Source organism: Urocitellus parryii, chromosome 2 (genome assembly GCF_045843805.1).
Source record: "Urocitellus parryii isolate mUroPar1 chromosome 2, mUroPar1.hap1, whole genome shotgun sequence".
Taxonomy (NCBI): Eukaryota; Metazoa; Chordata; class Mammalia; order Rodentia; family Sciuridae; genus Urocitellus; species Urocitellus parryii.
In genome coordinates this window covers 41,554,702-41,568,527 of record NC_135532.1, presented here as the reverse complement: position 1 = coordinate 41,568,527, position 13,826 = coordinate 41,554,702, and the positions used below count along the sequence as shown (strand labels likewise).

The following is a 13,826-nucleotide window of genomic DNA, read 5'->3' as shown; positions in this document are numbered from 1 at the left end:
GTGGGGAAGACACCAGACCATCGCTCCAGTGTTTTAGGGAAACAGCACACCGTCAGCACAAGCACCCAGCCAGCTAGAGAGCCAGAAAGAGCCCAGGCAATCACCTCCGAGGACCACAGGGTCCCAGCACCCGCGAACCGGTATTTGGAAGGGGCTCGGGGTACGCGGGAGGCTCACCGCGGCCGGTCGCCAAGAGGAGGGACGAGTCCCCCGAGCAGAATGCATGCACAATGCTGCGAGACAGCGACTCACCTTTAGGTTGTGCGTGGGATTGACAACGCAGACAAGTTGCCCAGCAGCAGAGAAAACCCGTTTGGCTTTGTAGTGCTGAAACCGGAGGTGAATGAGATCTAACACAGCCCCAAAGCACTGGGTAAAGAAAAGCATCACAACTTTTGGGGGGTTGTTGGCACAGGAAGGCAGAGGAGGGAGCTGTAGGTCCTTGGGCTCTGGAAGGAACGCAGCCTCTGAGACACTCCGCTCCAGCCCGGCTTAGCGTGCCTTCATATTCATCATCAAAATAAGACGGTTAGAATCTTGCAGCAGTGGGGCAGCCAATCAAAAGGACAGAAATGTTATCCTTGAGGTGCAGAGACAGCCAATAACAAATGCCTCCCCTACCGAAACTCCCTGATGAATTGAGCCTGGCGGAGAATGTATTATTGAACATTACCATAGATCAGCACATTGCATTTATCTTGTGATTACAGCCAACCATACATAATGCTGGGGAGATAGGCTGACAAAATTGATTGCTTAATGTGTCTCCATTTATTAATTGACTTAATTTAACATGAGAGCCTTTCTTAATGCCCTGCCCCCCCCCCCAAAAAAAATAATGTAAAGCGTTTAAACCGCCAAATAGTAAAACACCCTGCTCCAAAGTAGGCAGATGGATAACGCAGACCGTGGCTCGACTCACCAAAGCTGCTTGGGAGAAAATCAAATATTACAAGACTCCGATTCCAGATAAGGATTTGGCAGCAGCAGAGATGTGTATCTTTCAATCTTGCGCCTCTGACTCTCTGCAATTTGGATTACAGCCCCTTGATAAATCTAACTCTCCACTTTTTATATATTTAAAAAAAAACACAAAAAACTGACAAACTCATTTGGAGCCGAGGGGGGGAAATATGTGTATATATAGACATTTTTTTTCAAAACACTGTAATTACTGAAATCTTTTTTATTAAAGCATAAAAATGCACAGAGTACACTTCTAAAAATAATGAAATCCCTGATGCATGAATGCACACACAGAAAAACCTACACAGAGAAGAAAGTGGCTTGTAAATCAGCAAAATAATTACAGAGGCAGAGACCCTTTGCTTGTCATTCATTTGCATATTGGTGGGCAGCAAATTGCTAATTAACCACTAGCTGGTAGGAGACATTAAAATAGAGATTAAGAAACACACACACCACATCACTTACTTGCTTGGGGAATGCTAGTAGCACTGTTTCTGTGCTGGAGCAGGCAGAGAGCATTTGGGTGCTCACACTATAACACAAACTCACCTTGCTCTCCCAAAATGGGCTGGTGGGACCAGGCCACCAGGTGGTTCTTAAAGAAGGGCTCCCAAGCAGTACATAGAGAGTTAGGGTTTCTAGGGATGAGCTCTGATAGTGTATGTGGTCTTTGTAACTAAAGCCAGGTATATTATATTTTCACACTTCTTGGCTATTTCTCCATGGAGCAGTCAGACCAAATCCAGTGCTGCTTGGGGCACAATCAGTCTCATTAGTGAATTGCAGCCATTGAGTGTAAGTTCATTACTCCTTCCTGAATGACTCTCACTCTGCCCCACTATACATATGCTGATTGGGAGGCTGAGGTAGGAGAACCATGAGTTTAAAGCCAACTTCAACAACAGCAAGGCACTAAGCAACTCAGGGAGACCCTGTCTCTAAATACAATATTTTAAAAAGGGCTGGGGACATGGCTCAGTGGCTGAGCGCACCTAAGTTTAATCCCTAGTATCCCCTCCCCCCCCCACAAAAAAAGCACATGCTGAAATATCTGGCTGTTTCTTGCTCAGGCAATAAACTAAAACAGAATAAAATATAGGAAGAAAAATATGCATATGTTTAATGACACGGGAACAGAGCCCAGGTTAATTTTAACCTAAATTTTAAACCAAACCCATATTTTAAGGGACAAGCTCAACACCAAATAAAATTGAAAAATTGTGCTTTTAAAAATAATTGTTCTGGCATAAAACTAGATGACAGCGTTCAAATTGATTAGACCTTTTTCAATGTGCTGGTTTTATAGAATATGAATTCCTGGACCCATTTATTACATGGTTGTAAATAAAGGTTGTTGGTCTACACTATTAGAATTTGCTTTCTGAAGTTTACATTTTCTGAAAAAGCTCTCAGCAATTCAGCAGGAAACCATTTTGGTGTGTTTTTATTGTCTTAAAAAAAAAAGTGAACATAGACTCCCATGGATTCCTTAAAGACACACTTCATAATTCAGAAAGGTTCAAACTTCCTCTTTTATATTCTTTATACAATGGATATTTTGTTTGTTTTGTTTACATTTAATTTTTTTTGTTCATTTGTTTATTGCTTTTGTCACCCTCTAGAATAAGTCCCCTGAGGGTGAAGTTTTTTTTTTTTTTTCTGTCATCTAGTTTTGTTTCTTTTCAAATCTATTTTAAATAAAATGATTATAAGGAAAGTAAGGAAACCATCAAATAGAACAAAGGTCTATTATTTGATTGATAATCTCATGTTTGTTTAAGATATAGAAATCAGTGCTCCTTGTATGTTTAAAATTTTATTAAAGATTATTTTCAGATTAATATTAGATTCTCTCATTTTCAGATTAATATTAGATTCTCTCAAATTGAGAGGAAGGCACAGTGAGTTCCCGTGTGCCCCTTACCCCAGCACATACATAGCTCCCCGCACTGTCAACATCCTCCCCCCAGCACTGCAGTGCATTGGTTGCAATTGGTAAACTTCCACTAGTGTATCATCCTAATCCAGAGTCCACAGTTTACATCAGGGTGCACAGTATACTGGATATACTTATGGGTATGCACAGACTTATAATGGCAAATATCTACCATTGTAGAATCACCCAGGAGGGTTTCACTGCTCTGAAAATCTTCTGTGCCCTTTATTCTTTGCTCCTTCTCCTCAAATCCCTGACAGCCATGGGCCTTTTCACCATCTCCATAGATTTGCCTTTTCCAGATGTCATACTTAGGACTATGTTATATAATCTTTTAAAGTGGTCTTTTCACTTAATAATGTGCATCCACGTCTCTCTGTGTCTTTTCAGGGCTTGATAGCTCATTTGTTTTTAGTGTTAATTAATATTCTTTTTTTCTGGATGTACCACAGTTTATCCATTCTCCAACTGAGGGACATCCTGGTTGCTTCCAAGTTTTGGTAATTATGAATTAAGCTGCTGTAAACATCCATGTGCAGGTCTTTGTGTGGACATGTTTCCAACACCTCTGGTTATATACCAGGGAGCCACATTACAGGATTGCATGGTAAGAGTATATTTGGTTCTCTAAGAAACCACCCAACTGTATTCCAAGGAAGTTGCACCATTTTGCATTTCCACCAACAATAAATAATTTCTTGATACTCCACATCCTGAGGCACAGATTGGGGTGATATATCTATAAGTAAGGAATGCCAAATATGACCAGAAAGAGAAGCATGGAACACAATCTCCCTCATAACCCTCAGGGAGAACCAGTCTAGCTGACACTTGGATATTAGACCTCTAGCCTCCAGAAGTGTGAGGCTAATTTTCTGTTGTTCCAGCTGCCTGGGTTGTGGCACTTTGTTATAGCAGCCCTAGCCAACTAGTGCAATAACTTTGTCCGATTCATGGAAATCTATCAGACTGGGTTTTCTGTATGAAAGATATATGTCCTCAGTAATACTAAAGTAACATGTGGATGAACTTGTCATTGAATTTTGAAATGGTGAAAAATACTTCTAAAGATTTTTTAGAATCTACTAAAGTAATCACAAAGGGAAAAAACCCAATTATATAAAACATTAAACTTTGTCAAAATAATTTCTAACAAATAAAATTGAAAAGAAAAGAAACAATTAGAGATATTTTACAGGAACAGTGACAAAAGATTTCCATTCCTATTAAAGAACTCTTCTCTTTGCACTTGAAAGAATTTAAAGTTACATCGAAAAAAATTGACAAAAGATACAGACAGAGTACATGGAAGAAATAAAAAGATGAATAAGCAGAATGCAAAGTTACCAAGAAGGCAGAAGTCCCAGTCCTCACCTTCTGATCCAATAGAAACATCAATTTAACAACCATCCACAGATGAAAATACCTCTAGGAATTTTCCAGAATCCACTTGTACACATTAAATATGTATAGCTTTTTGTATCTCATACTTCAAAAAAGAGGTTTTAAAATAAAGATTAATAAGCAAGTGAAGAATACTCAATAGAACTAGAAATCAAAGAAATAAAAATTCAAACAAGATAATATCTTTTATCTGTCAAATTGATACTTTTCATTTTTAAACAATCCACAAAATGGAGTAAATTGTAACCATAAAATTATGTGGAAAAAATTTCAGAAAGACACATGCATAAAACGATTTGTCACAATACTATTTATAATAGTAAGAGACTAAAATAAAAGAATAGGGATAAATAAATCATTAGTTAAAGAGTAGAAACCACCAGATTATCTGTGCATGGAGGACTGGTTGAATAAACTACATACATTTACATAATGGTAACCATTAGCCATAGAAATGACCATTATTTGTGAATACTGGACTTCAAATACTGAAATGAATTCCATGTATATCGGTGTCTGAAAAAAAGAAATATGAAGGGTAGTATGAATAACATGAAAATATTTTAGAATTAGAAGTATGTATTTATTTAAGGAGTTGTTTTTAAAAGGAAGTATACATAAAAAGTTTTTTTAAAAGTTAACCTAGAGGAGAGAAGGGTACAGAGTGTAAAGAAATAAAGCTAGATTTTCTGAATCTGGCCTGATTAGTTTGACTTCAACACATTTAAGTTATTTTATAAAATTATAAAACAAAACAAAAAAGAAGGAATTCCCAAAAGTCAAAAGCAAAAGAAAACAAGTCAACTGTTTTTTAAGTTGATGGCACATGCACACAGGGGACAACTTTATGTGAATTCAGAACATAGTAATTTGACCGTATCCTCAGTAAGAAGCACTCTATTAAAAGAAAAAAAAAAAAGTTGTGGAAAATGTAACTACTGTCAGTAATTTTATCATTGGCAATAGTGTTTATGTGGTTTAAAAATACACCTCCACCTTCAAGATGTACAACCTAATTTTCCTTTTTGAGTGGGAGCAAGATTTACTGAGTTGACCATAATAAAAAGCATAAAAATGGTAATGTGTGATCTGTAAGCCTTGGTTATCAATGGAATTGAAGTTTCCCCACTGTTCTCCTGGATGGCTTGCTCTTAAGCCCATTTCATACCATAAGGACACTCTGCCACGAATCTAGAGAGGTCCATGTGGAAAAGAAGCTCTCTCTCCCCACCCACAGCCAGCAGCCACTTTCCAGCCATGGAAATGACTGTCCTTGGACACAGATCCCTCAGTGTTGGTCAAACCGCCAGATGACTGCAGCTCTAGCCAAACTCCCTCATCCAACCTCACCAGAAACTCTCCTCTAGAATAGCCCAGCTCAGAGCAGCTCTCATATTTCTAACTTACAGAAACTGTGACTCAATAAATGTTAATCATCATTCTAAGACACTAAATTTTAGGGTAACTTGTTACACAGCCATAGATATCTAGTACAGAATTTGTACCGGAGGTAGGGTATGCCATAACAAACCCTAAAATTTAGGAGTGGCTTTCAAATTAGACAGTGGATAGAAGATGAGTATGTTAATTAAAAATGAAAGGGCCTTGAAAAGATTGTTGGTAGAAGTCCAAGGTTGAGAAGGACTTACTTGCAGGGGTGATGATTGGATTGAATGGGCTACTGTAAAAAATCATAAGAGATCCATGAAGTCTTTAAAAGGAGTACATTGGCAAAGATATTACAAACTTAAGCTGAAAGAAGCAGAATATATAAAACAGAAAGAGGCTTTTGGAAACACAAGTTTCTGTCAGTAAGAAGCAAGCTGAGAAAATTGTTCCAGAGAAAAGATTGGTTGCCTTTCATGGAAAAGCATGGATGTCCTGGAGGGTAGGGCTAATGGTCAGACACCAGAGGTGGAAGCTGTAGAGACGTAATCTCAGGCTTCGAGTGCCAATCAAGGAGCTTCATTTGCCCTGATGGATTTCCAAATTGCTATGGATCAGGGCTTTTGTGTGTCTCCTGTTTTTCTGTTTCAAATACTGTTGGTGGGGTTTATGGTGGTTATCTTATGCTTCTCCCACCATTCATGTTAAGTGTACCTGTCGGCAAGGAGTGAAAAATAACTTCTCTTTTTAGATCCCAATTCTTCAGATCATGAGGAATTGTGCTTAGGGAGCTGAATTCAACGAACCACACCTGACGCGTGTCTTCCGTCTCTGGACCTGATTTAGGTGACAAGACCTGGACTTCCAGTTGATGCTTGAAGGGAGGAAATTTTGGGGAGTCTTCAGAAGGGGTGAGTAATTTTGCATGTGGGAGGAATGTAAGTTGTTAGTCATAAAGTAAAAAGAAATATGCCTGCAAATTCTTTGACAATCCTCTTTGAACAGTTGGAGACTATGTGACATAGTGACTTAGAGCAGCAGCCAGAGATTCTGAAGATAGATCACAAAAGCAAAGCTGCTTACACCTTGCTCTCTAGCATCACCTGCTTTGGGTAAAACCAGAACTCATATTGCAAGGACCCTCCAGCAGCTGTGTGAGAGGCCCCTGTGAAGAACAACAGAGGTCTTCTATCAACAGCCCGTATCAGCTTGCCAGCCTTGGGAGCAAGTCCCAGTGGAAACAGATCTCCCATCCCCAGCCAAGCCTTCCATAACTTCAGTCCTGGCCAACATTTTGTCTGCAATCTCATGGAAGACTTTGATCCAGACTGTAAGCTAAACTGCGTAAGATTTGCTATCTGTAGAAACTGTGATATTATTAGTGTTATCATTGCTAGGAGACACCAGGTTTGGGGATAATTTGATGTGTGAATATGGTTGATGAAGCAAATGTGTAATTAAGTGGGTGTCATTGGTGTGAAAGGAGCTACAGGTATAAGGTCAATGAGGTTAAACTTGATTGCAATGATTATAGGGTACACCTTTTATGTTAAAGAAGAGAGGCGATGAGGCAGAGAAGGAGGAGGAGAAGTAGGGAAAGGGGAAGGGAAGAAGAGATTAAGGTAAAGGAGAAAGAATGTTACTTAGTCTGATCCACTGAAAAGACCTTCAACAATGAGTACCATCGGAGCCAGACCATGGTTTGCATATACCTTTTCCCACTTAAAACAACAACCCAACAAACCAAGAAATGGATAGTTCTATATCTGGAGCAGAAAATGTGTGGGATAAGCCTGGAAACATCTCCTCAACATGGAAAGTAAGGAAGCAATTTAAAAATTAAAAAAAAAAACTAGGAAAAAAATGGTAGAGTCTTGTTAAAGACTCAGAAGCCAATGTGAAGGGGCTGTCATTGCTGAAGATGGGACAATTGGAGCATCATTAAAATCATAGCTGCAGTGGATTAAAATATATCAAAATGTTCTAATCCATAATGACATTAAAAAACTAATTAGTTCCTTTTGGATCATGTTTGGCATCGAATTCGTTAGTTTGATAACTGGCTAATAAAGGAAATAAAATCAGCATATATCCTGTCTTTCCTGTGTGAGCTGTACCTCCATATAATTAGTGATTGAGGAGAAGTTTCTCTTTGTAGAAGCATTCCAGCTGTAAACAAATAAATAAAGGAAAAACAAGAATTAAAAAAAATTTTTTTTGAATGAAGGAATGGGTCTGGGCAGTGATCATCAATGGCTGCTGCCCTCACAGAACAGAGACAACCAGGGAACCCTTCCCTCGGGAAGGAAAAAACATGGCTTATGAAGCAGGCTCACCTAAGTGACCCATGTGCACCCAGCAAACCTCTAGATTCAGCTACCAAATTTTAGGAACTATAGGAAACAGAGGAACATGATCAACAACAACCTGGGAATCCAACTAGTAAAACCCAAATCGTAGGAAACTATAGGAGAAAAGACTGGGTTCTTGAATGAACAAAAATATATTGCAAAGACAGAGAGGGACCAATCAGGCAGTGGGTGGGGAGAGAATCATATTTCAAATAATATGCAAAAATGTCCAACATCCATTAAATTAGGAAAATCAGGATATAAAATTGGATTTAAAACATATGAAAAGTAGCAGCATTTGTCTCTGGGTAGCAGGACTGTTGGTCATCTAAAAAAATTTATTTCTGTGGTTTCCAAATCTTTTTCAAGAAGCATATATTTATAATCACTACATTATATATCTTTTGGATGAGAGGGAACAAATTTTTTTAAATTAGTTAAAAAAAAATAACAGTGAAAAATCATACAATTTACTCGCAGTTTTTTGTTTCTTGTTTTATACAGGTTCTGTCCTTCCATTCACTGAGATTCTGTTTTCTACAAGAAAACCAACTGATCCCCCTGGACTGTAGTGTGACGATGGGTCTCATCTCCCTAGTAACAGGTGTGTATTTTGTGAGGGGTCTTATGGGAAAGACCCAAATGCAAAGGAATGGATCAGCGCTGCCCTGGGCTTGGAGAGGCTGAGAGCAGTCCGGCTGGCTCTCAGAAGTGCTCAGGCCGGTCAGCATCTGGACTAGGAATCCTGACTTTTGGTAGATGACACACAGGAAAAGGAAGCAATCAGCCTCCACATAGTACAGGTTGGGTACAGATGGTCCAAAAGCAACAAGTTTATTCTGTAACGTTGCCAAGGCAACAGCAGCTGCTTCTGGCATCGAGGAGGGTGGGGGGAGGGGAGAACGGTGGAAATAAAGAGGCCGGATGATTCCGTAAATCTTTCCTAGGAAAATAGGAAGGAAGATTGCAAAATAGCAAATATTATCTGGGGGTGCCTAAGTCCACAGCACTTAAGGTGTCAGCAACGCAAGGCAAATGGTGTTTTTCACATTACGATCTGCCTAGAACCAAATGGGAGCCCAGTGTCTCTTGTCATATTGTCATTTTCCCTTCCATGTCTCCAAACAGCTTTATTCCCTTGAGTGTTAAAACACATTGATGTTTTCCTGTGACAGTTACCGCAGCATCTATTCACAGAGCTGAAAGACGCTTATTATGTTTTCACTGTGTCTGAACCTAAGGGGGAAGGAGAGAAGAGAGGAGAGCATTGATCTTCCTCCTCCTCCTCTCCTCCCTGAGACTCCCACCTCCAAATCTTTTTTTTTTTTTTTTTCTGGCAGAGGAAGAGGAGGAAGGGAGGAAGGCCTCCCATGCTGGGCAGAGCCCTGCTCCACTTGTGACGGGCCTTAGAGAGAGGTAGGAGATGAAGGGAGAGAAACTGAAGCAATGGTGTGCAGAGGTTGAGTTTCTAAATCATTCTCAAGCTGCATAAAGATCTAACACATTGGCTCAGGGGAAGACTCTTTCTCCATCCAAACCCCATTGACCGTGTTCAGGACCTGTAGTCATCTTGTGTGGTTTTCATCTGCCCCGAAGTAGAAAAATTTAGAGCCCTGCTTGTATCCATCTGGGACTGAATGTTTTTTTGTGGGTTTGTGTTTTTTTTTTTTTAATGCTAAACCACTTTGACATCAAGACAGGGTGACCTGAACATGAGGGTGAAACAAGTCAGGGCAACCTAGGTCTGAAGGCCAGGCTCACTCCTCAGTGCTGTTTCCCTGGAGTGGCACTAGGGAGGCTAGAAGCCAGGAGACCAGCCTCTGGGACCCCAGCTCCCATGTCTGTGAAGAGGAGCACACAGGCCAGCTTCCTAACGTTGGGCTTTTGATGAAGCACAGCGTCGAGAACACCACTATTATCGTCACTCTTGTTTGACCATGTTGGCAAGGGACCTGTTAGTCAGTGGTCACCAGAGAAAGAGAACAGAAAGGACACAGGAAAAAGAGAGAGAAAGTGAGAGAGATTTATTTTAGGGAATTGACCGATGAGATTGAGCCAGCTGGCAAGTTCAAACTCTGCAAGGCAGGCTGAGACCAGGGAAGAACTGAGGCTGCAGTTCAAGTCCAAAGGTCATCTGCAGACAGAGTCCCCTCCTCTTTGGGGAGCCAGTCCTTATCTCTTAAGGACTTCAACTGAATAGATGAGGCCCACCCACATTATGAAAGGAAATCCACTTTTACATGTTAATCTTATTAAAAAAAAAAAAAAACTTTCAGGGGTGGGCTGGGGATCTAGCTCAGTTGGTAGAGTCCTTGCCTCATATGCACAAGACCCTGGGTTCAATCCCCAGCACCACAAAATAAAATACTTTCACGGAAGCATCTAGTGTTTGACCAAATATCTGAATACTATGGCTTATCCAAGTGGACACATACAATTAACCACCTTAAAGCACCTTACAAAGCCTGGTCAGTCTTCTCCTGGGAAATTCCTGACAAGTCAGTAGCCATGACCCCAAAGATTCACTTGTACAGTGGTTGGGGTGCTACTGATGCAGTCTGGGGCATGGCTTCTGCTGAGTAGCTAGGACTAGATCTTAAGTCTCATTTACTTGTGCTTAGCTGTTGTTGATGATGGACCTTTATTTTTTATAAGCGGTGCTGAGGATCCAATCCAGAGCTAGGCAAGTGCTCTCTACCACTGAGCCACAACCCCAGCCCCTTATTTGTGCTTGTTCAGGAAATAAAACAAAGGACAACAACAACTACACCAAGAAGCATATCAAAAGGTAATTTCTACTGCAGATCCTGGGGTTCCTTTGTATTTTTATTCCTATCTCTTACAATAAGTGAAAGAGGAAGATATTTAAAGGGAGCCCTGGATTGGGGGCAGGAGGTTCCACACTGTAGTAAAGCAGGTCATCCTTCCGGTGCCGACAAAGGAGTGGGGAAGATTTGCTACCGTCATCTGTGTAAAAGTGCAGCCAGGGCCAATTACGCTCGAACCTGGAAAAGACTTGAAAGCCGAAACCTTGCTGGAGTGATTCAGCTTTCTCAGAAAAGCGAAGCTACATAAACGCAAGATAGGGCTGCTCCCAAACAGAAAGGAGGGCAGGGGAATTGAGCCACAAGTCTCTGAGGATGACACCTCGTTTTTTTTTTTTTTTTTTGGTCCCCACCTCCCTCTCTTTTCTCTTGAGCAAAATCTCACGGGGTCCTAATGGCCCATCTCGGTTTTTCCTCCAGCTATGGCTGCCTGCCCATCTTTCTTTGTGTGGTGCCCACAGAGCGGTACAGAGCCTTTTCTGCAACCTGCTGTCAGAAAAGGAGCACGTCCTGGATGAGAAGCCAAGGGCAAAGACCATGTGGGGGGGTTTTAGAAGGTGCCCCTTCTGAGTCTAGAGAAACAGGTGCTCTCAGACTTGGCTGCTGACAGTGGCTGTCAGAATGGTATTCCTGGAACAGAGTTTGGAAATAAGGAGCAAATGTCTCAAAGAGGCAGAGGTACCTAGAAGTTCCATTCTAAGGAACTGATCTAACAGAAATATGCAAATATCTGCACAAGGAAACTCCTTAGGGTATTCCTCTACTAGTGAAAAGCTGCAAGAGACCTAAATGCCCCACAAAACATAAGATCCAATGAATGAACTGCAGTCCACCTCGAGAATAGACTGTATTTGAACCATTAAAATATAAAACTATGATGAGCTTGTGTGTGTGTATAATGAATATCGGCATGTACATACAGGCAAAGACATTCATCACATATTGAGAGAGGGATATAGATCACAGAATCTATGTGGAGTTAATTCTATGAAAACTAGACATATATGCAAAGTTTTGTACAGCAAAATATTCAGAGATTTTTCTCTAGGTAGTAGAATTTTGGTTGCTTGCTTTATCTTGTTTTACCATCTGTATTTCTGTTTTTCTACAGTGAGCACTTGATTACTTCTGGGTTTAAAAATAAGGAGAAAAGTGCTTTCTTAGATATTAGTATTGGCTGCTCTCTAATCTGCCCAGCCCTGATTGGGAGGGTTTTGCTGGGTATGCTTGAGGCCCCCAGGCGTGTCCAGGAAGGAAAATTGTTCCCAGCATTTTCTGTTATTTTTGCCCTCCACTGGCATTTAAACATCAGTGTTGATGGTGACCTTGCAGATTGATTTTCTCTCTCTCTTGTGTAAAACAAAATCCTTGCAGCCACTAACACGGGTAGCTCTTTGTAAGGAATCTGGATCCCAGGCTGTGGTGAATGCAGTAAAGCAGTCAGGTAATTCCATCAGGGACCCTGGAAACTTTAATTATCATAAAGGCCATATTTCTTTGAGGTTTGTTAACCTAACTAACTTCATCAAGAAGATTTTGGGGCTGATGGCAAAATCCAGAAGTCAGGGACATCGCTGAAGGCAGAACCGAGAACCCTTGAGGCTGTCCCTGCTTGCATGCGTATGCATGTGTGTATTTCAGCAAGGGAGGCTTGGTTCTTTTCCTATTAGTGAACCCTAAATTCTGATATTTTCTGTGTGTGTAATGGCAGAACTTGAAATGAGGCTATTTCTCCATGGTTCTGGGAGAATTCACCCTGAGTGCTCATGTATGGATAAGCAGCCAGCACTTCCAGGCCAGACACTGCAGAAATGTGGTTTATCATCAAGTTACCCTGTTCCTCTCTTCGACAGTTGACTTTTAGTCAGAGATGGAGCCTCCTGACTACACAAATGTTAAGAGACCTTGAAGTGGTTTCAGACTTTTAGGCCCTAAAACACAAAGCACAAGGCCCATAGTCACTCCATTTCTTAAAGGGTAGCAAATAGCAGTGCACACGGGCCAGAGGGGTTGGAGCAGGAGGTGGACACACTGCTCACACACCTGTGGTGCCAGATGGCTTCAGGAGTGGACATCAGCGACCTGACACCCCTCCCCTCCTCCCATTTGATGTAAAAAATGGAGAGGCACATTCTTTTTTCTTCCTCCTCAGCACCTGCTAGCCTCTATTTGTATTTCTCTAAAGGCATTTTGCCTTATCCTGCTTTGCGTTTTAGAAATATCTGAATACATTTTTGGACTCTTACTAGATTGCAAGCTCTCTGAGGGTGCCAACATCCTAAATTGACTTGGCATTGACAATGTATGGTACCTAGCAGATGTCCAACAACAACAAAAAAAAAAAAAGAAAAAGAAAAAAGAAAGAAAAAAGTCACTGAATGATGAACAGTTAGCTCTTGAAATTTACTCACTTCCACTGACAGACACAACAGGAAGTTGGAGCCCTTTAAGAAAACAAAAGCTCATTTTTCAAGCTCCTAATGGTTCAATGGTTGTGCGTCATTCTCCCTTCTCAAGAAAGGAGTTGCCTCTGACCTCATGGCTTTGATTTCTTCTTATTCTACCCCTCCCAGCTGAAGAGGTGGATTTAGCAATTCAATCGAAAGGCTCATTACTCAAAGACCTGTTCTCCCTCTGAGACTCTGCCTAGACAATTTCTCTGCACTCCACGGCTAACAAGCTCCCTGGTGATGGAGCAGACTTAGTCTTTCCACTTACAATCTATCAAATGGATTCATAAAATCAGCCAACTGGTGTTTATCATCCAACTATTATATGTTCAACACTGAGAAGTAAAACTCATGTATTTTTAGAAGCTTTGAGCTGAGGAAGAAAGTAGTGTTTCATAGGTTACAAAAAATAGTATGTAGTTTATTTAATTTATTCCTTTCTGCAAAAGGATCGTAGCTGGGCACAGTGGTGCATGCCTGTAATCCCAGTGGCTCGGGAGGCTGA

The 13,826-nt window shown here is 40.8% G+C and overlaps 1 protein-coding gene across 1 annotated transcript in view; it reads right to left on the bottom strand.

Moving 5' to 3' along the window:
- Siah3 (siah E3 ubiquitin protein ligase family member 3) overlaps positions 1 to 459 on the bottom strand; it is a 62,152-nt gene extending 61,693 nt beyond the window's left edge. The window contains exon 1 of the mRNA XM_026411951.2: positions 253 to 459. Coding sequence (XP_026267736.1) covers positions 253 to 387 — 135 coding nt within the window. The 5' untranslated portion in view covers positions 388 to 459. The remainder of the gene's footprint in view (positions 1 to 252) is intronic.
- Between the last annotated feature and the right edge of the window lie 13,367 nt (positions 460 to 13,826).